The following is a 22,614-nucleotide window of genomic DNA, read 5'->3' as shown; positions in this document are numbered from 1 at the left end:
GAAGAGGAAGAGGAGGGTTTGGTCTTGCTGTCTCAGGAGTGACAAAGGCAGAAGAAAATCCATGTATAAGTGGACCTGTGCAGTTCACACCTGTGTTGTTGAGGGTCAACTGTACTTGAAGAAATTGCTCAGTTTAGAAGACTCTCACCAAAAAGAAAACAAAAAAACCACCACACACACACACACACACACACACACACACACACCCTCCAATGATAGGGAAGATTGGTTCAGTCCTTGCAAGCCTTGCAAGTTTGTGATGAAAATGATACAAGTAACAGAAAGTTAAGACAGTTAATGGTGATGGCTTGGAAAGGATTACCCATGATCCTAAAAAGTAAAAATAGTGTTAAAAGGTACTAGCTGCTGCTGTTTTTCAGCACCTTTTCTAACGTTGACTTTTTTTTTTTTTTGTATCTGCTTATGACTGAAGTCAGAGTTTTATTTTAAAAATGAGTTACATTTTAAAATTATTTTAAATCTTCATGAACTGGCAACAGTTAATATACTGAATTTTTAAAAATTCAGCTACTCTAGTTTTCATAATTGAAAACGATTGAAAGTTAAACTGATAATTTCTTAAATTGGCAACGTAGGATGCCAAAATTGATTTTATAAATCAGTATTTGTACTTTTCGTATTTCTTAATTCCTTCTTAGAATGAAACTTGTCATAAATACATTTTATGTTCTTTTTTTTTTTTTTTTTCCTTGAGATGAAGGCTTGCTCTATCACCCAGGTGGTAGTGCAATGGCGCAATCTCGGCTCACTGCAGCCTCCGCCACCGGGGTTCAAGCAATTCTCCTGCCTCAGTCTCCCAAGTAGCTGGGACTACAGGCGTGTACCACCACACCCGGCTAATTTTTGTGTTTTTAGTAGAGACTGGGTCTCACCATGTTGGCCAGACTGCTCTCAAACTCCTGACCTCAGGTGATCCACCCACCTCGGCCTCCCAAAGTGCTGGGATTACAGGTGTGAGCCACCACACCTTGCCTAACTTTTGGATTTTTAGTAGAGATGGTTCTCACCATGTTGGCCAGCCTGGTCTCGAACTCCTGACCTTGTGATCTGCCCATCTCGGCCTCCTAAAGTGCTGGGATTACAGGTGTGAGCCACTGTGCTTGGCCCAAAAGTTGTTTTTAAGAAGGCTTAGAAGATTGAACTTGCTCTTTATCAAAATATTGGTCTTACATACTTGCAGTCTTTTGTAATACATTATTATATTTTAGAACACATACATTGAAACTATTCTAGTGAAAAAAGTTGATATTTTTATTTTGGTCAGTTCTCTGTATATGAGATACTTTGTTATCTACCTTAAGTGCCAGGGTTTAAACATTTTTGCTGTATTTTTCAGCTTAGAAAATCTTCCTATAAGAATTAAATGTGATTTTTTTTTCTACTTGTTAATGACTCTGACCAGCATTATATAAGTTTCCACCTAGTATGTCAGGAGAAGGAATTGATAAAATCCCTAAAATCACAGTATAGTGTACCTGAGCATGCTAAAGAAGAAAACAAATCACTCTCTTCCTTGAATTAAAAAGTTGCCCAAACTGTCTTGTGTTATTATGTGTATATTCGGACTTGACAAAGTAACTATCCTGGAACCATAAAGTTAGTAGTTCATTTTAAGATATTAGGCTGGGAATGGTGGCTCACGTCTATTATCCCAGCACTTTGGGAAGCCAAGGTGGGCAGATCACTTGAGGCCAGGAGTTTGAGACCAGTCTGGCCAACATGGCAAAACCCCCTTTCTACTAAAAATACAAAAATTAGCCAGACGTGGTGGCATGTGCCAATAGTCCCAGCTACTTGGGAGGCTGAGGCACAAGAATGAATTGAACCCGGGAGGTGGAGACTGCAGTGAGCCAAGATCACAGCACTGCACTCCAGTCTGGGCGATAGAGCAGCCCAGTCTCAAAAAAAAAAAAAAAATTATTCCTGCTGATGGAAATCTTCTGTGTAAATAGTGCTTAGAAATGCTTAAGTGTGGCCAGGTGCAGTGGCTCATGCCTATAATCTCAGCATTTTGGGAGGCCAGGGTGGACAGATGACTTGAGGTCAGGAGTTCGACACCAGACCAACGAGACCCTGTCTCTACTAAAAATACAAAAATTAGCCAGGCCTGGTAGTGCCCACCTGTAATCCCAGCTACTGGGGAGGCTGAGGCAAGAGAATTGCTTGAACCTGTGAGGTGGAGATTGCAGTGAGCCGAGATCATGCTACTGCATTCCAGCCTGGGCGACACAGCAAGGCTCCATCTCAAAAAAAAAAAAAAAATGCATAAGTGTATATAATTTGTCTATGTTTAAGTGGGTAAAAGAGAGTGGGGAGGGAGGAATTGTTTATACTGAATAGCATTTCCTACAATGTGAAATTGAAAATTGGTAATAGGACAAGATACAAGGTAATGATGACATGAGTTTTAACCTATTTGTTATCAAAATGGTAATTTGTTTATTTGGTTGACTGAAACAGTTTGTACTAAAGCCAAATTTATTTTATTAGTTTTTTGGAACGTTGTAAACCATTATAGTTGTTTAGGGATACGGATATATGGAAATAACACTAGCATTAGACGAAGATAATATAGAAAAGTACTAAAAACATAATGTGAATATAAACTATATATAAAACTATAGAAAAGTAATTACAGATGCATGATTGAATTAGGCTGAACAATATGTAAAAAGACTCCTAATATAGCTTTAACTTGTGAAAATGAGTAGAATAACCTAGGTTCTGGGATTTTTGAAAGGAACTTTATAAATCATTCAATAAGTAATGATTTAATTAATAATTAAATGATTTTTTTATTAACAAAAAAGTAAGTCCAGAAGGTAACAAAACTTTCATACCTACACACTTACCATATTATACAGCACTGTTCACAGTCAAGAAATGTGAACGGGGCTGGATGAGGTGGCTCACGCCTGTAATCCTAGCACTTTGGGAGGCCAAGATGGGATTACTTGAGGTCAGAAGTTTGAGACCAGCCTGGTCAACATAGTGAAACTCCATCTCTACCAAAAAATACAAAAAAATTTAGCTGGGTGTGGTGGCATGTGTCTGTAAGCCCAGCTGCTTGGGAGGCTGACGCAGGACTATTGCTTGAACCCGGGAGGCGGAGGTTGCAGTGAGCCAAGATTGCGCCACTGCACTCTAGCATGGGTGACAGTGAGACTTTGTCTCAAAAAAAAAAAAAAAGTAAGTATGAAGATGAGGTATCAAATCATAACTGCATAAAATTTCATAATCACCTTCTGTTGCTATTGCTGTGAGCTCAGGTGTTGGGAATATCTGCTTAACATGCTGTATGACCCTCTGCATGAGCAGTTTGTCTCGCCTTTAAATTGCGTATTGCAGTAAAAAGTGATCTCTCACTATTCTAGTGTGTTTTTCATTGTGTTTTAGTGCAATACCGCAAATTTTGAATCAAACACCATGGAATCCATACAAAATGCCACTAGTGATGCTGGAAGTACTCCAAAGAAGCAGAGAAAAGTCATGACATTACCATAAACAGTTGAACTGCTTGATATGTACTGTACATTTGCAGTTGCGGTTGCCCACCATTTCAGATAGATGATTTCTCTTATAAACAGATGACATAAATTTATGGGATTGATAAATACAGCATTAGTGCTGTAAATGTATCTCTTCCTTAATGATTTTCTTAACATTTTATTTTCTCTAGCTTTATTATAAGAACACACTATATAATATACACAACATGTTAATTGACTTTATGTAACTGACTAATAACGTAAGACTTCTGGTCAACAGGTTTATTAGTAGCTAAGTTTTGGGGGAGTCAGAAGTTACATGTGGGTTTTCGACTGCTTGGGGCTTGGTTCCCCAGCTCCCAGATTATTCAGCGGTTAACTGTATTTGTAATTCATACTTTTCAGAGAACTCTACTTGACAGAAGAAAACTATTCTCAGCGAATCTATGGTACCAATTGTATCCATCTGAGATGAGTTTATTAGAAAACTAGATTTTATGTTCACTGGAAAACATTGACCTCAGCAATAAAAATGGCAATGACTATGCAGTACATCTTTTCTAAAAAATACATTTATTAGAAGAATGTTCTAACAGTAATGCTCATTATATTACAAATCGCCAGATGTTTATTCCTTTGAGACTAAATCTGTTAGAAGGAAAGATTTAACCTAGATATCTTTTTAATTCATAGAACTTAGAAGCTCTGGAAGCTACCTTTTGGTGTAGAGAGTTGAGCATCAATATTTATTCTAACAATATGATCTACTTAGCTATGTACCTGTTGTTTCCTTTTTTTTTTTTTTTTACTCCTAGGCATTTGTATTGCCTCCCCTAATTTTATGGTATTCTTTAGGGTAAATTTTTAAGAATGGTGTTACTAAGTCATAGAATCAATATTTTTCTCTCTTTTTTGAGACAGGGTCTCATGCTGTCTCACCCATGCTGGAGTGCAGTGGCACAATCAGGGCTCGCTACAGCTTTGACCTTTCAGGCTGAAGTGATCCTCCCGGAGTCCTCAGCCTCCTGAGTAGCTGGGACTACAAGCGTGCACCACCATGCCTAGCTAATTTTTTATTTTTCGCAGAGATGGGGGTTTTAACTGTGTTGCCATAGATGGCCTTGAACTCCTAGACTCAAGCGATCTTCTCACCTTGGCCTCCCAAAATGCTGGGATTACAGGCATGACCCACCATGCCGGCTTTATTTACTTTATAAGAAAGTTGGTTACGGTAAACTGTTTTAGTATCATCTTTTATTGCTTTTTATTTCCCATTTTATTTTTTTCCTTATTGTCATCTGTCAATACTACTTTAATATGTTTATTTGGAACTTTAAGCTTGAAAATAGTTGTATCTGCCAGCCCATCTCATTGTATTCTTTCAGTAACAATCTGAGGTATTTAATTATGAAGATGCTAAGGTACACATTGTTACTTATCCAAAGTTGCATGTATTATACACTGCTACAAAATCAGAGATTAAGTTTCCAGTTAAATATATCTTGCTGGGCCAGGTGCAATGGTTCATACCTCTAATCCCAGTACATTTTGAGGCTGAGGCAGGAGGATCGCTTAAGGCCAGGAGTTAAATTCCAAACCTGGGCAGTATAGACCCTGTCTCTATAAAAAATAAACTAGCTGGGCATGGCGGCATACACCTGTAGCCCAGCTACTTGAGAGGCTGAGGCGGGAGCATTGCAGGGAGCTATGATTGTGCCACTATGTTCCATCCTGGCCAACTAAGACTTCGCCAAATAAATAATCAGTCTAACCAACTATTTTATCTTTCTTGTCAGGCTGCTATACCTCAGTGCCTTAAACTGAGTAATTATAAACAACAGAAATTTAGTCTTCACAGTTCTGGAGGCTGGGAAGTCCAAGATCCAGGGTGCCAGCAGATTCAGTAGTCCAGAATGACACCTTCTGACTGTGTCCTCACGTGGCAGCAAGGCAAATTAACTCGCTGTCTTCTTATAGGCACTAAACCCATTCACCAGTTTTCCACCCTCATGACCTAGTCACCTCCCCTCAAAGGCTCCACCTCTTAATTCAGTACCTTGGGAATTAGATTTCAGCATATGAATTTTGGAGGGACGTAAATGTTCAGACCATAGAATATCCCGTACAGCACCTAACTTACAGTCTTAAAGTTTGCATTTTGCTTACATTTTGAAGAAGACATGACATACCCTAGTATACTAACACATAGTTTACATAGTTCTTTTGTGAGATTTGTAGTTCAATTTGTTGGTGAAACCAAACTTCCCACCTTTTGAAGGTGGCATTATCAGTCATTTTATTCAGCATATTTAATACTTTATGCTAGACCCTGGCTATAGATTTTTCACCACATAACATGCTTTATGACATTTATGTAACTCTTTATATATATACATATCAGAATCTTTGAAGGTAGCTTAGCCTGCCGAAACCTGGAAGGTACAAAAATTTGAATTTCATTTTTACAAGAAAAAAAAATTTATTCTTCCAAAGTAAAATAAAAACGGTTGACTTAAATGAAACCATTAACTCTGTCAGGCTTAGTGCTAATTACTGCTTTTCATCTATGGCATGAAATGCAGGGATCAATGAGAGAAAGATACAGAACTGTATTTTATTTCATTCTGAGTCAAGGTTTTCAGAAAACAAATATTTCATCTGGAGTGTTCATTTCCTGAATACTAGACATATAACTTCTGAACTAGCTTGAGAAATTAAAATTTGATTCTGGGATTGTAAACTCTTCCCCTTGGAGCCAAGCAGGTTTAAGGTACATGTACATACACTGGATTCATGGTAGAGAGCATACCCACCCTAAAGAGGGCAGCTCTGTTTAAAGGGAATAGTCATTGTTCAGTTCTGGCTGGTTCTGTTGTTTTGTTCTGTCAATCTGAATGTTCACAGAAAACTTGAACTAGTCAGGTCCAAAACTAATCTTAATCTCAGCTGCCTCCAACCCTTCATAAACAGAGCAGCTACCTGTATTGCTCCTCTTTCCTCTCCCCTCCCTCTCCCTTCTTGTTTCTCCCCATCCTTCCTTTTTCCTTCCCCCTTCCTTTTTATCTTCCCCTTCCTCCACCTTTTCTTTCCTTTTTTTAAAAAAAAAAAAAAAAAGACCAGGTCTTATTGTGTCGCCCAGGCTGGTCTTGAACTCCTGCCTCAGCCTCTCAAGTACTTGGGATTATAGGCCAAGAAGTCACCATGCCTGGCTTCTTCCTGTATTTCTTTTATAGTTAAGAACACTGTCATCGATCCAGACTAATACTCTGGGGTCAGCCTCATTTCTTCTCTTTCTCACTTTCCACATCCAGTTATCACCAAATCTAGTTCATTCTGCATCCTAATGAAGTCCTTTGATTCCTCTAGTTGTTCATTAGTAATGTCTCAACTCTAATTTTTTTCTAGTAGTTTTCAGCCTGTCTTCAGTCTTAACTTCTGCAGTACATCTGCCACACTGTTGTCAGCATGATCATATTTTTATTTAAAAAAAAAGTTTACACGTTTATTGTTGAATATTAGAAAATATAGATTCCTGGAAAGAAAAATCACTGCCCCAAGGAGATCACTGGATGGTGAGATTAAGGGGTGATTTTAATTTTTAAAAATGTGTATTTTTTCCTGTATAGACGTAACACCTGTTGAAAACACAATCCCTTGTAAAGGCTCTAATTCTATACTCAGCATTTAGCTGATCTCTTCTTTCTGATATTTTACATGTCATTTATCACCACCTTTCTCTCACCTTTATCCTTCTCTTCATTATTTACATATGCAGAAGTTTCTCCTGAGAAACACCTGCCTCTGCCTCAGTTCTGCTACCACCCTGTTGCTTTCTTTCTCTTCACAAATGTAAGAGTATCCAAAAAAAAGAAAAAAATAATGAAACATGCATACAGAAGAATTTAAAAATCATAGGTAAGGCTGGGCATGGTGTCTCACACCTGTAATTTTAGCACTTTGGGAGGCTGAGGTGGAAGGATTGCTTGAGCCCAGGAGTTGAAGACCAGCCTGCGCAACGTGGCGCAACCCTGTCTCTACAAAAATTAGCAGGGTTTGGTGGTATGTGCCTGTGTTTCCAGCTACTTGGGAGACTGAGGTGGGAAGATTACCTGAGCCCAGGAAGCAGAGGTTGCATTAAGCCGAGAATGCGCCACTGTACTCCAGCCTGGGCAACAGAGTGAGACCCTATCTTAAAAAAAGTTAAGTAAAAATATACAAATGAAAATCATAGGTGAATATTTTAAAGAACATTTATAAAATACTCACATTGCTTAAGGAATAAAAGTTGCCATTATCTTTGAAGCCCCTTCTGTGTCCTGCTTTTTTTTTTTTTTTTCTTTTGAGACGGAGTCTCGCTCTGTCGTCCGGCCTGGAGTGCAGTGGCCTGATCTCAGCTCACTGCAAGCTCCGCCTCCCGGGTTTACGCCATTCTCCTGCCTCAGCCTCCCAAGTAGCTGGGACTACAGGCGCCCGCCACCTAGCCCGGCTAGCTTTTTGTATTTTTTAGTAGAGACGGGGTTTCACCGTGTTAGCCAGGATGGACTTTTTTTTTTTTTTTTAATGTCCTGCTGATTGTACCTCACTACTTCCCATAGTAAATTGCAGTCTTGGATTTTATGTTTGTGATCCTGTATTTTTCCTTATAGATTTACTTTAAACAATATATTTTGTTTGTTTTTAAACTTTAGATAAATGGACTCATACTGCTAGTAATTCTTTGTGACTTTTATCATTTCAAGATTAATCCATCTTTGTAGCAGTACATTTGTAAGGCTAAGTAAGTAGTATTTCATGGTATAAACTATCACACTTGATCAGTTTTACTCCTGACATGTTATGAACAGTCCTGCTTTAAATGTTGTAACACATTTTCATGGTTTTCTCTTAGGGTATTGACCTACAAGTGCAAGTGCTAGATTATGGCATGTCTGTTCCATTTTAGTAGATAATGCCGTACTGTTCCAAAGTAATTACATCAGTTTATGCTCTTACTGGTAGTACCTGAGTTCCAGGGATACCACATCCTCCCCAACACTTGACTTATTTTGGTGAAAGATACTCCTTATATTTCTATTTTCTATTTCCTTAGCTAGTAAGAATAACTGAGTATAATTGTATATGTTTTGGGGCCATTTGTGGCTCTTCTATTAAATGCCCATTCTTACCTTTTGACTGTTTTTCAATTTGGTTATCCTTTTGTTTGCTTTTTGGTCTGCTTGAGCTGTTACTGAGGTGTTAATAATAAAATCTTCTGTGAAGATAGTCTTGTAGATTTTCCTTTGCTTATCTGTTTTGAGTTTGTTATTAAGTGTATACAGGTTTTATGCTCATGGTGACTATATCATTATATAGTTATTCTCTTTTATTATTTTTGACCTTAACATTTATTTCACGTGATACTAATGTAACGATGCTAGCTTTGTTTCTTAAAACTTCTCCTAGTATCTTTTTTCTATGCTTTGACTGAGAACCTTTCTGTGCTCTTAACATTTTAGTAATATCTTTTAAAAAATCTCAAATAGGTATACTTTTTAACCAATCTAATATTCTCTACTGTTTACTAAAGAACTTAGTCCAATTTTTAATGAGTAACTGATATAATAGGATTTATTTCTTTCCTTTTAAGTGCTTTTCATTTGTCATTTCTTCCTATGTCTGTGTCTTTCCTTGTTTTGAATTGTTTTCTTTTTCTGTGTTCTCATTCTATTTTTCCTACCTCTACTAGTTTGGAAGTTACGCATAATTTTTTTTTTTTTTTTTTTTTTTTGAGACGATGGAGTTTTGCTCTTGTTGCCCAAGCTGGAGTGCAATGGCGCAATCTCGGCTCACTACAATCTCCGCCTCCCAGGTTCAAGCGATTCTCCTGTCTCAGCCTCCCAAGTAGTTGAGATTACAGGCACCCGCCACTACGCCCAGCTGCTTTTTGTATTTTTAGTAGAGTCAGGGTTTCACCAAGTTGGCCAGGCTGGTCTCAAGCTCCTGACCTCAGGTGATCCACCTGCCTTGGCCTCCCAAAGTGCTGGGATTACATGCATGAGCCACCGCTCCTGGCCTACAATTTTTTTTAGATGTTACTTTAGCTGTTTTTTTGCATTTATTTTACTGTTTTTTATTGAAAACGTTTTGTTATGAAAAATCTCAAGCGTGCAGAAAAGTAGAAACAGTGTAACACCTCTGCAGCTTTTGTGTAGATTCAACAATTAACATTTTCCATATTTGCTTTTTCTTTGTTGTTTAATACACTTTTTTTTGCTTTTGTTGACAGCTTTATTGAGAAATAATTCACATAACATACTCATCCATTTAAAATGACTTAATATATTCGTGGAGTTGTGTAACTATCACCACAGTCAATTTTAGATCAGTTTGATAAATGTTTTTACTGAAATACAACAAACAGGAGTGTGCACAAATCTACATGTAAAGTTCATATATTCACAAAGTGAATACACCTTTGTAATCACCATACATAAAAAAATAGAATGGTAGCTCCACCTTGGAAGCCTCCCTTATGTCCATTCCTAAGCACTGCTTCCTCTGTCTCCTAAAGGTAATCACATCCTGATTTCTTTTTTGTTTTTCTTTTGAGACAGGATCTCACTCTGTCACCCCTGTTGGTGTGCAGTGGTGAGGTGACGGCTCACGGCAGCCTCCAATTCCTAGGCTCAGGTGTTCCTCCCACCTTAGTCTCCTGTCTCCTGAGTAATTGAGACCATAGGCACACACCACCATACCTGGCTAATTTTTTTATTATTTGTAGAAACATGGTCTCCCTGTGTTGCCCAGGCTAGTTTCAAACTCCTGTATATTGTAAGTATTCACATATTTTAGTGCTGAGTACTAATGTGTTTGGTGGTGTGCTGCTTTATAAACGTTTTTTTAAAATCTAAAAAATTTTTAATTTTGAAACACATCTGCCTCGAGTTTTTTCTTTTTCTTTTTTTTTTGAGATGGAGTTTCGCTCTTGTTGCCCAGGTTGGAGTGCAGTGGCACAATATTGGCTCACTGCAACCTCTGCTTCCCAGGTTCAAATGATTCTCCTGCCTCCGCCTCCTGAGTAGCTGGGGCTACAGGCATGCGCCACCACACCTGGCTAACTTTGTGTTTTTAGTAGAGACGAGGTTTCACCATGTTGGTCATGCTGGTCTCGAACTCCTGACCTCAGGTGATCCACTCACCTCAGCCTCACAAAGTGCTGGGATTATAGGTGTGAGCCACTGTGCCCAGCCAAGAGTTGTTTCATAAGGAACTGTGGGCCTGTATTGTTTTATTCAGTGTTTAGATGTACATACTTTTTTAAGTATCTGCTCACCATTGTTTCATCTCAGATCTGTCCCTTTGTATCATTTTCCAGAAGGAATTCAGGGTTTATTCTTTTGTTGGTTACTGTTGGTAGGAAACTGTTTTGTCTGCACATATCTTTATTTCATCCATTTTCTTAAAAACTTAGTTTTGTTCGGTATAGGAGTTTAAATTGGCAGTTAGTTTTACTTACATAAAATATATTTTTACTGATTTCTAGTGCTGACATCATTGTTCTTAAAATGGTAGCCTTATTTCTATAACTTTGTAGGTAATCTATCTTTTGTCTATGGCAGTAGAATTAGCTCTTTTTAATTGGTGTTTTATGCTTTCACAGTGATGTTTAAGTTTAGATGTCTTCTATTTATGCTGCTTAGATTTAATTGGGCTTCATTAACCTGAAGGCTGATGTCTTTAACAATTCTGGGAGATTCTCAGGCATTATTATTATTGTTGTTGTTATTATATTTTTTGAGATGGAGTCTTGCTCTGTCGCCAGGCTGGAGTGCATTTGCATGATCTTGACTCACTGCAACCTCCGCCTCCCGGGTTCAAGCAATTCCCCTGCCTCAGCCTCCAGAGTAGCTGGGACTACAGGCACGCACCACTACGCATTATTATTTAAGAAGCATTTATAGAAGAAAATGTTGCTTTCTGTTCTCTAACTTGTTTTTTGTGTTGTTTTTTTTTTTGGTCTCTCTACCTTTCTTTCATGTTTTCATTATCTATTTCTCTGAGTTATATCCTGGATAATTTCTTCATACCATCTTCCTCAGTAGAAATTCTTTCTTCACCTGTGGTTAGTTTCTTTACCCATTGAGGTTTTCCTTTTTTCTTTTAAAGAGACAGGGTCTCCCTTTCTGTCACTCAGGCTGGAGTGCAGTCGCTAGATCATAGCTCACTATAACCTAAACTCCTGGGCTCAAGAAATCTTCCTGCCTCCATTTCCTGAGTAGCTAGGACGACAGGCGTATACTACCACCATGCCTGGCTAATTTTTAATTTTTTTGTAGAGATGTGGTCTCGAGGTGTTGCCCAGATTGGTATTATACACATGGTTGCAACTGATCTTCCTGCCTTGGCCTCCCAAAGTGTTTGGATTACAGGCACAAGCCATTGTGCTAGGTCAAAAAACTTTTATTTAGATGTAATTTACATGCCATAAAATAGTCCCATTTCTACACTCAATAATTTTAATTTATTTACACTGTTGTGCAACCATACCTATAATTTAACTTTAGAAATCTTTATCATGCCCAAAAAGCAACCTTTGTGTCCATAAGTAGTCACTCTCCATCACCCCATTCTCCTTTCCCAGCCCCTGGCAACCACCAGCTTACCTTCCGTCTCTATAGATTTGTCTATTATGGACTTTTCGTATCAGTGGAATCATACAATATGTGGTCTTGTGACTGGCTTCATTCAAAAACATAATGTTTTTGAGGTTCATTTGTGTTGTAAAATGCGTCAGTACTTCATTCTTTTTGAAGGTGAAATAATATTCCATTGCGTGGTTTTAATATTTTGTTCATCCATTCTTCAGTTAGCGGGCATTTGGGTTGTTTTTTGGCATTATGAAGAATGCTGCTATGAATGTTTGTGTATATGTTTTTGTGTGAATGTGTTTTTGTCATCCATTGAGTTGTTTAGTTTATTTTTTAATTATACAGAAAATACACTTCTACATTTTTGTAAAAGAGCCAAATAATATAAAGAAAGGTATGTAGTGCATACAGTATGTCCTCTTTCTCCACTGCCATTTCCAACTGTAAAATAATTGAGTGTGCTTTTTTTTGGTCTTTTGTATGCATTTATATATTTGTGTAATTACATCTCTTTTATTTTAAGATAAAATACATGTATTTTTGAGGCTTGCTTTTTCTTTATTTCAGTATGTTTTGGAGTTCTTTATTTTTTTGTCAGTACTCAGGTGCATGTCGTTCTTAGCGGTTGCATAGTCTTAGTTTGCTATGCCATAATTTGTGTAATTTACCTATTGACATATATTTCTAGATGTTGTTTTACAGCGAAGCTATTTTATATGTATCTTTCTGCGATTCTGAGTAGTGAAATTGTTGCCTCAAAGGATAGAACTTGGATTTTTCCAGGATTTATATTTGTATTTGTTTCTGCCAGTTACTTTGAGGCCACCACTTCCTGGACTACTTTTGATTAAATCCTTGCTTAATGTTCTCAGGTAGCAGGAATTCAGGCTATGAATCCATGTGGGTTGAAGTTATGAAATTTCAGGGGAGAATTTTTTTCTTCCTTCACCCATTGCTAAGTTTAAAGTAGGCAAATAACATTGTTGTCTCTTTGCCCATTTTCTTGTTGATCTTTACATTGAGGGATCATAGTTTCAGGTAACTCCTCTGTTAGCATCTTCACTTTGGTTTTGCTATTGAGTTTGTTTGAAATCTCCATGGCAAAATCCAGTCGTAATCCTTACATTTCAGAGTTCCTGCGTTCACTTTGTCTTTGTTTTCTCTGTAATTATCCACGGTATATACTGTGCCGTTGTGCTGGAAAAGAAAGTCTGGTTAGTCCTTGAAACATATTCTTCCTTGGCTTTCTGCATACCACAGGCCTGGTTTTTCTCCTCTCACCACTCTTCTTTTGGACACTACTGTACTCTGAAAGCATGGAGAAATTATTGGCACATTTGTCTCCTTTTGTGGGCTGCGGGCTCTTACTAGCAGAAATCATTAAGTCCTGACACTTTTTGCATTTCTGACAGACTTTTGAAAAGTTTAGCTTAAACTAAGAATGAATACCTGTATTGCATTCTCTTTCCTGAAAGGGAAAACAGTTTCATTAAGTAACTGTTAGAAATGTCATCAGAATTCAGTAGGAGGGAAAATGCTTCCTTGCTCTGCATGAGTTTAGTTCTGTTTAAAAAAAAAAAAGTAAAACTAATTTGTTGCCTCACATTTCCCTCTGAAAGGAGAAATGGCTGCTGTTAGAATTGTTTAATGTTGTTAGGGAAAAATAATATCTACTTATTAGTGCAATGCTATTAATATTAACGTGTATGGTATTCCTGTTTTTTCCATCGTGCTCTCCTGTTTTTAACCTTCCATCTTTAATTGGTTGTTAGATGAAATTGGAGAAAATGTTCTTGGTCATTTTATGTACAGTTGTATTAGCAACCATTATCATATATTCCCACATTTTTAATGTTTTTTCTTCACTTTGTATTTTTTCCTTCCCTGAATGTTTCTACCTTTTAGGATAGTTTCTCAGAGTGTCAAGTTGAGATAAAACTTTACAAAATGTGAGACCTATGTGCCTCCCCTATCCCCTTAATTTGCTTTATTTTTCTTCAAATTTTAATATATCATGTAGTACAGTGGACTTACTACAGGGGTTGAGGAGAAAATTTATGTAACATCAAAAGGATGCTCAAGAGATTAACATACCCACTTTTCCCTGTGTTGCACTGTCACCTGTCCAAGAATCACTGTGAAGGTTGCTTCACATCAAAGGTCAATCAGATGTTTGCATAGGACTGTGACCTTTGTAACATCACTTCAGCCTCTGACTGCTTTCTGCAACTAATCAGACTGATTGTGGGCCACCACTTCATTACTTGAAGTGAACACCAAGTTGCCAATGGGAAACCTCTAGGGGGTATTTGAACCCAAGAAGATTCTGTATCTGGGCACCCTTTACCATTATGTTCAGGAGACCAGGGATAATTATACCAATAAAGTGCTTTTTTAGTTTGCTTTTGTTTTCTTGTGTTTTGCTTGGTAGTTAAGCAGATTGATTCTCCTTTATGTTCTTGCTTCTTCTACTAAGAAGGGTTATTCTTCTTGACTTAGTAAAGTTCTCAAGATCTGGAAGATTTCCGTAGCAGTGTTTCCCAAAATGTGGTCCTTGAAACAAGGCTTGAGACGATCTACACTCAAAGGATTCTATTATCTTTGGAAACCTCTTTTTTGTTGTTGGGAGTTTTTTGTTTATTTTATTTTATTGAGATGGAGTCTTGCTCTGTAGCCCAGGCTGCATGCATTCATGTGATCTAGGCTCACTGCAACCTCTGCCTCCCGGGTTCTAGCTATTCTTGTGCCTCAGCCTCCCGAGTAGCTGGGATTACAGGCGCATGCTACCACTCCTGGCTAATTTTTGTATTTGTGGTAGAGATGGGGTTTTGCCATGTTGCCCAGACTGGACTTGAACTCCTGACCTCAGGCATTACATGCTCATTGACCTCCCAAAGTGCTGGAATTACAGGCTTGAGCCACCGTGCCTGGCCTTGTTTAGTTTTATTAGAGACAAGTTCTTGCTGTGTTGTCCAGGCTGGACTCCAACTACTAGACTCAAACGATTCTCCTGCCTCAGCCCCTTGAGTAGCTGGGACTACAGGCATGCATCACTGTGCCCAGCTATTTTTGGGAACCTCTTTATGTCATCTTCTTCCCTTTGGACAATCACTGTACAAGTTAGTATATGAAAAGTTTTGTTGAAGAAGCCAGTTCTTCTTTGTTTGACCCAGTTTTTTTTTTTTTTTTTTTTTTTTTTGAGATGGAGTCTTGCTCTGTCGCCCAGGCTGGAGTGCAGTGGCTGGGTCTCAGCTCACTGCAAGCTCCGCCTCCCGGGTTTACGCCATTCTCCTGCCTCAGCCTCCGGAGTAGCTGGGACTACAGGCGCCCGCCACCTCGCCCGGCTAGTTTTTTGTATTTTTAGTAGAGACGGGGTTTCATCGTGTTAGCCAGGATGGTCTCGATCTCCTGACCTCGTGAACCGCCCGTCTCAGCCTCCCAAAGTGCTGGGATTACAGGCTTAAGCCACCGCGCCCGGCTTGACCCAGTTTTTTAAAAAATGTATGTGATCACAGAACCCTCATTTGTGAGTACCAGTAGAAAATAATTAAAACCTTGTTTTAACATAGTAATTTGCTTAAATTTGTCTCTATTCAAAACAAATTAAGCAAATTTGAAGTCCATTACAGTGATGCACAACACAGTTTTCTATCTGTAGTGGTGTTGGATGGCTAAGCTTACTTTAAGTGTCATAAATTGAAGACCTAGAAACATTACTTACTGATAGTAATATTTCACTGTCCAGAAAAAAACCAATTTTTAAGCAGAGAACTCTTAAGAAATGAACAGATATCCATATTCGTCTTCTTCACTTTGAGAAAAGACTTACGCTGGGTGCAGTGGGTGGTGCCTGTTGTCCCAGCTACTTGGAAAGCTGCGGCAGGAGTTCTGGACTGTAGTGCGCTATGCCGTTTGGGTGTCCGCATTGAGTTCCGCATCAATATGGTGACCTGTTTCAGCCAGGTCAGAAACAACAGGTCAAATCTCCCATGCCAATCAGTAGTGGGATTGTGCCTGTATACTCCAGCCTGGGCAACATAGTGAGACCCTGTCTCTGAAGAAAAAAAAAGTCATATTAAGAATCTTTATAATCTTGCATGCAATTTTAATAACATTACTTGGTTTTAAAATTTATGATCCTGCATGAAATTATAATATTTGGTTTTAAAATTCATAAATTAGGGACTACTGTGTTTTGTTTTTTTTGTTTTTGCCTTGTTGTACCCTGGAAAAGCATGTCCACTGATAACAAGGGAAGAAGTATACAATAAAAGCTGTACAAATAAGTATGCAAAATACATAGCCATTTTAGGATACCTAGTATGTAGGAAGAAAACCTTAACATATCTCAGATCATAATATGTTGTATTTTGATGTTCTACTATAAATGATGTTAACAATAACCTTGAAATATTAAACTATGTGCAGGTGATCCTATTTAAGAAAATGAATAGTAGATTATTAAAATTACTTTAAAAAATTTTATAAAATCTTTTAAAAATTTTATTAATATTTTCTTTTTTCTTCTGATTTCATTATTATCACAAAGCATAAAATTTTTGAAAGGCTTTTTGTATAAAGGGTTACTTTTAGAGTTTCTCTGGAAAGCTTGTCTGTGAAATGACATTCTTTAAGGATTTTGGAGAATTATGGCTTTTTTTTTTTTTTTTTTTTTTTTGGAGACACAGTCTCACTGTGTCACCCAGGCTGGAGTACAGTGACGCAATCTCAGCTCACTGCAACCTCTGCTTCCTGGGTTCAAGCGATTCTTCTGCCTCCACCTCCTGAGTAGCTGGGACTACAGGCATGCGCCACCATGCCCGGCCAATTTTTTTAGTATTTTTAGTAGAGACAGGGTTTCACCATGTCAGCCAAGCTGGTCTCAAACTCTTGACCTTGCGATCTGCCCACCTTGGCCTCTCAAAGTGCTGGGATTATAGTCATGAACCACCGCGCCCAGCCAAACTATGGCTTTTATAATTAGAAAGCAGCAAAGGAAGCACTGCTAAAACTTTTAAGCACTTTTAACTCAAGCTATTAAGACCTTACGCAAGTTGAGCATCCCCAATCTGAAATGTGAAATGCTCCGAAATCTGAAACATTTTGAGTAGCAATGTGACACTCAGCATTTCAGATTCTGGCTTTTTAGATTTGGGATGCTCAGCCAGTAAATCCGAAACAGTTCTGGTCACAAGCAGTTCAGATAATGGCTACTTGACCTATAACCTCAATACAGTAGCTATGACGTCTTGATGTTGTATAGGTAACTGCCTATTCTTCGTAACTACTTTACAGCATCAGTGTGGAAATATTTTTTCCAGTATGGAAGAAATCGGTTTGTTTTGTGAACCGAAACTTCAAAGCTTTTTTTTTTTTTAGTGTAAGATTAGTCATTATGCAAAACTTACTGGTCAAGCAGTTAATAAAATACACATATTCCATTGAAGAGTTTTGTACCTTTCAGTTTTTGTACATAACAAGGCAATTATAAACTCCGAAAGTTTCTTTGCTTCTTTTGATTATGATTTTTTATTCTATGTTTTATTTTTGAGACAGAATCTCACTGTAACTTAGGCTGTAGTGCAGTGGTACAACTATAGTTTACTGCAGCCTTGGCCTCCTGGGCTCAAAAGATCCTCCTACCTTATCCTCTGAAGTAGCTGGGAGTACAGGTGCATGCCCCTACACCTGGCTAATTTTTTATTTTTTATTTTTTTGTAGAGAGAGGGTGTCACTGTTACCCAGGCTGATCCCAAACTGCTGGGCTCAAGCAGTTTTCCCGCCTCTCCCTCCCAAAGTGCTGAGATTATATTCATGAGCCACCACATGTAGCCTACTTTCTTTCCTTCATAAATCTGCCAGTCTTTGGGAACTCATGTTAAAAATTCTAAAAGCTTTTCTAGCTGTAGTTTGAGCATCAGACTGAACTTTCTCCTCTTTTGCAGTTTGCTTGTGTTTTAAAAGCAAATCAGGACTGACACACTGGCTCACCCCTGTAATCTTTTGAGAGGCCAGGGTGGAAGGATCACTTGAGGCCAGGAGTTTAAGACCAGCCTGTGCAACATAGTGAGACCCTGTCTCTACAAAAAAAAAAAAAAAAAAAAAAAAATTTTTTAAATTAGCCAAGCATGGTGTTGCACACCTATAGTCCTAGCTACTCAGGAGACTCAGGCAAAAGGATGGCTGGAGCCCAGAAGTTCCAGGCTGCAGTAAGCTAGGATTGTGCCACTGCATGCCTGCCCGAGTGATAGAATGAGGCCCTGTCTCTTAAAAAATAAACAACAAACCTACTCAAACTTTAAGCAGCTACTGTAGCTGTTGTACTTGGTGAGATTGAAGATCCAGTCCTGGAGTTCCTGGAACATCAGAGGATGTGATTCTTCCAGAATCTTTTTGTTGAGCGAAGTCTGCCTCTTTTTGACTTGTGACGAGGCCTTACTGGAAAGAAAGGTCACGTAGACCTCCTTTGCCTTTTCCTGCATCTGCTTATCTTGCATTAAAAAAAGAAATCTTTACATGCTTTCTTTTGGCTATGTATTTTGCATACTTATTTGTACAGCTTTTATTGTATACTTCTTCCCTTGTTATCAGTGGACATGCTTTTCCAGGGTACAACAAGAAAAAACAAAATATTTTCTTCATTGAATTTCTTTTTAAAAAATGTCCTAAATTTTGTCATGCCTTCTAGGTCTTCCACCAGATTATCCAGGAAAGCCACCCATTTGGCTGTGCTCTTGAGGCGCTGGTGGCTGCTGCCAGAACTACTATTACTGTCATGGATGTGTTTACTGGTTTATAGGAAAGAATATTATAATGCATACAGATGAAGAGATGCATGAGGGAAGGGATGTGGAGCTTCCATGTCCTTTCCAGGTGTGCCACCCTCCAGGAAACTCCAAACATTCAGCAGCCTGGAAGCTCTAGTGTTGAAATAGTTTGACAGTAGATTGTGAATTATAGGACAGGCTATTCAAATTTTGAGCAATATGTGTATAGAATATATAAGGGGCTAGTAAAGAGAAAGGTATGAACATTTGGAGGAAATGTAATTATTTCAGATTGTAGAAGGATATTATCAAGGATAACTAGAAGGATGTTATGTTGTTTTTTTAAAAGTACAGGCCGAGTGTGGTAGCTCACACCTGTAATCTCAGCACTTTGGGAAGCTGAGGTCGGGAGAATTGCTTGAGGCCAGGTGTTCAGTATCAGCCTGAGCAACAAAGTGAGACCCCCATCTCTACCAAAAAAAATTAGCCAGGCATTGTGGTGTGTGCCTGTAATCTCAAGCTACTTGGGAGGCTGAGGTGGGAGGATTCCTTGAGCCCAGGAGTTTGAGGATGTGGTGAGCTGTGATCACACCACCATACTCCAACCTGGTGACACACACCTAGTCTCAAAAAAAAGGACAAATTATTATTGATGTTCTTTTCTAGAAACGACTACAGAAAGAACTGTTGGCTTTGCAAAATGACCCACCTCCTGGGATGACCTTAAATGAAAAAAGTGTTCAAAATTCAATTACACAGTAAGTATTTAATGTTTAAAGTGTTCTTTCTTTTATTATCAATAATGTATGAATGTTCACCCACTTTTTAAAACTACAAAATTATTTTCACATTTCATTTTATTCTCTTTCACCAAGAGGGAAATACAGTAAACAGATCTTATTCTATGCATTTATATATATAATCAATTTTGTTTTACAATGTTATAAACATTGTTGCATAATTTGTAAAGCTGTTTTTAGACTATCTTTGGTACATTTTTTAAAAGTTTTGTTTAACTGAGTAGCACTGACTTTGTGATGTGATCCTCATCTATAATATTAAAGAACTGTTTGGTGTGAGGTTTTATCAAATTAAAAATATGTATCTATTTAGGCATATGAAGAGAGTAATAGTCAAGAGGTATCCCATGCCCTAAAAACATTAATTGCATCCTGTACAGAAGGGCAGCTAAGTGAAAGTGTGACTCTCAGCAGTCGTTTAATAATTTTGTTAGACAGTGGTAAATGTTCTGAAATCGTGGAGAAATCTAAAATAATTTATCCTCCACTTAGAAAAACCTCTAAAAAGAAAAGGAAAAGTAGCCAATAAGATAAAAATTGACTATAAACCAACTTGTAGGACAAATGAGCCAATTCGTATATTTGGTGTAGTCTAGGTCCAGGGAGTAAAAATGACCAAAATTCATATAACTTACCCTTTCAGAAGGAACAGTTCTGGGTACCTTTGACTTTGGCATTTGTATCAGTACTTAAGACAGGGGTCAAAGCTTTAAGAACAAGAATATTACGAATGGATGTATAGACTCTTTTGAAAAAAAAAAATGTAATACACTTCTTTGCAACAATCACTTAAAAATATTGTTGAATTCTAAACTGATTTTTTGTATATATCATACATAGAAAATATAAAACTCTTGTTCTAAAGCAACCAAAAGTGGAACATACATTTAGAGTGGCATTTGTTGCATATTGTTAAACAAATGAAACTGACTCTTTTTTCATCCCGATGCAGATTATATCCCATTTTAATCTTTTTCCTCTCTCCTTTTATTAATCTACCTCAGAGTATCCTATAACAACTGTCCCGATAGTTCTCAAGGAAACTGATAATAATGAGATTACTTCTTCTTTCATCCTTTGTTTTTTTGGGAGGATGGGGAAACCACATAACATAATAATTTATAAAAAGTTAAAGAAACGTTTTAAATTTTTACAAATAGAAACGCTTTAATAGATTACCAGGTAGTTACACCACAAATTATAACAGCCAAAGCAACAATACCTTTGTTGTAGAGTAAATCCTATCATATCAAGATACTGGTCAGGTAAGAATTTTTCTTTTAATTTATTGTAAATGAACCGTAAAATTTTTACCTTTGTGCCATCTTCTAGGCTATAAAAATAGTCTTATAAAGAATCAGATTGTTAAGAGTATATGAAATGTGGATATGGATGTGGAAGATCCATTAAGAGGATGATGATAAAAGCACATTAAGCAGCTTTCTGATGGGCACGAAAAGTAGAATGAAGAAGATCTGGTATTTGAGAGCACAACAGGGTGACTATAGTCAACAGTAATTTATTGTGCATTTTCAAATAGCTAAAAGTATAATTGGATTGTAACAGAAAGGATAACTGCTTGAGGTGATGGATACCTCATTTACCCAGGTGCAATTATTATGCATTGTGTGCTTGTATCAAAATATCTCATGTGCCCCATAGATATATACACCTACTTTGTACCCACAAAAAAATTTTTTTTTAGTTTTCTGGAAGAAATTTAGTAGCATATATTGAGACCTTAAAAAATATGAACACTATCCTGTTTGACCCACCACACACCATCCTAAGAAAGTAAGGATCTAGAAAAAGACTTAGAACCAACTATACTAATTTCAGCATTACTAATTCCAGGGATAATTTGGGAATAGTGTAAATGTCAATAATATGGAAAAGGTTTGTCAAGGCAGTGCAGTGAAATAGCATCACTTGAATTATAGTCTATAGTCAGCATGTAAGGTAAAAATTTTGTATAGTTATAATTACCTTTGAAAAATCCTTTAAGAAGACCTTATTAGTATGTATCCTCTTTATTAATAAATCCACCAAAGCCAGTTTTTCCTCCAGAGTGGAATAGATGATTGTGTCTTTGATTAACAACCATGATGTGTGAAGAAATAAAAAAATTCTGATGCTTAAACATTAGAATTAGAGTACTAGGTACTCACAGGTGTTGAAGAACTGAGATTAATTGAGAGAACAACATGTGTAGTCTCATTGCATCCTTACTCTGGGGCATATGCTTGTGATTGGTATCATAAACCCTGATGGTTTAAATTGATGTAATTTAAGTGTGCACAAAATGCAGCTACGCGGCTGCCATTTTGTATAGGCTTTGATGGTATAGGAAACAGCAAAATGACTAGAATGAAATATACCTCCAAAAATTTTAACAGTGGTTGTCACTGGGTGATTTTTATTTCTACTTTTCTGAAGTTTCTACAATGAACATATCTTACTTTTTTAACTAATAAAATCTTACTAGGCCTGGCATGGTGGCTCATGCCTGTAATCTCAATGCTTTGGGAGGCTGAGGTGGGGCGGGAGGATCCCTTGAGCCCAGGAGTTCAAGAAGAGCTGGACAACATAGGGAGATCCCATCTCTAGTGAAAAAAAAAATTTTTTTAAGTTGGCTGGACGTGGTGGTATGTCTGTGGTCCCAGCTACCTGGGAGTCTGAGGTGGGAGTCACTTGAGCCCAGGAAGTCAAGGCTGCAGTGAGCCCTGATTGCACCACAGATCTCCAGCCTGGGTGACAGAGTGATACCTTGTCTCAAAAAAAAAGGGTTATTAGAAAGTACCATGCACAGGCCGGGCGCAGCGGTTCACACCTGTAATTCCAGCACTTTGGGAGGCTGAGGCAGGCAGATCACCTGAGTTCAAGAGTTCGAGACCAGCCGGAACAACATGGA

General features: G+C 37.8%; 1 protein-coding gene across 2 annotated transcripts in view; it reads left to right on the top strand.

The window, feature by feature from the left end:
* The window catches only part of UBE2W (ubiquitin conjugating enzyme E2 W), a 74,298-nt gene that overhangs the window by 19,537 nt on the left and 32,147 nt on the right, over window positions 1-22,614 (top strand). For both annotated transcript variants that reach the window (XM_033202825.1, XM_033202826.1), the window contains one exon: window positions 19,570-19,661. In XM_033202825.1, coding sequence (XP_033058716.1) covers window positions 19,570-19,661 — 92 coding nt within the window. The remainder of the gene's footprint in view (window positions 1-19,569; window positions 19,662-22,614) is intronic.

Source organism: Trachypithecus francoisi, unplaced genomic scaffold (genome assembly GCF_009764315.1).
Source record: "Trachypithecus francoisi isolate TF-2019V2 unplaced genomic scaffold, Tfra_2.0 Lachesis_group7, whole genome shotgun sequence".
Lineage (NCBI taxonomy): Eukaryota > Metazoa > Chordata > Mammalia > Primates > Cercopithecidae > Trachypithecus > Trachypithecus francoisi.
The sequence above is the reverse complement of the archived record's forward strand: the minus strand, read 5'-3'. Positions and strand labels throughout refer to the sequence as shown.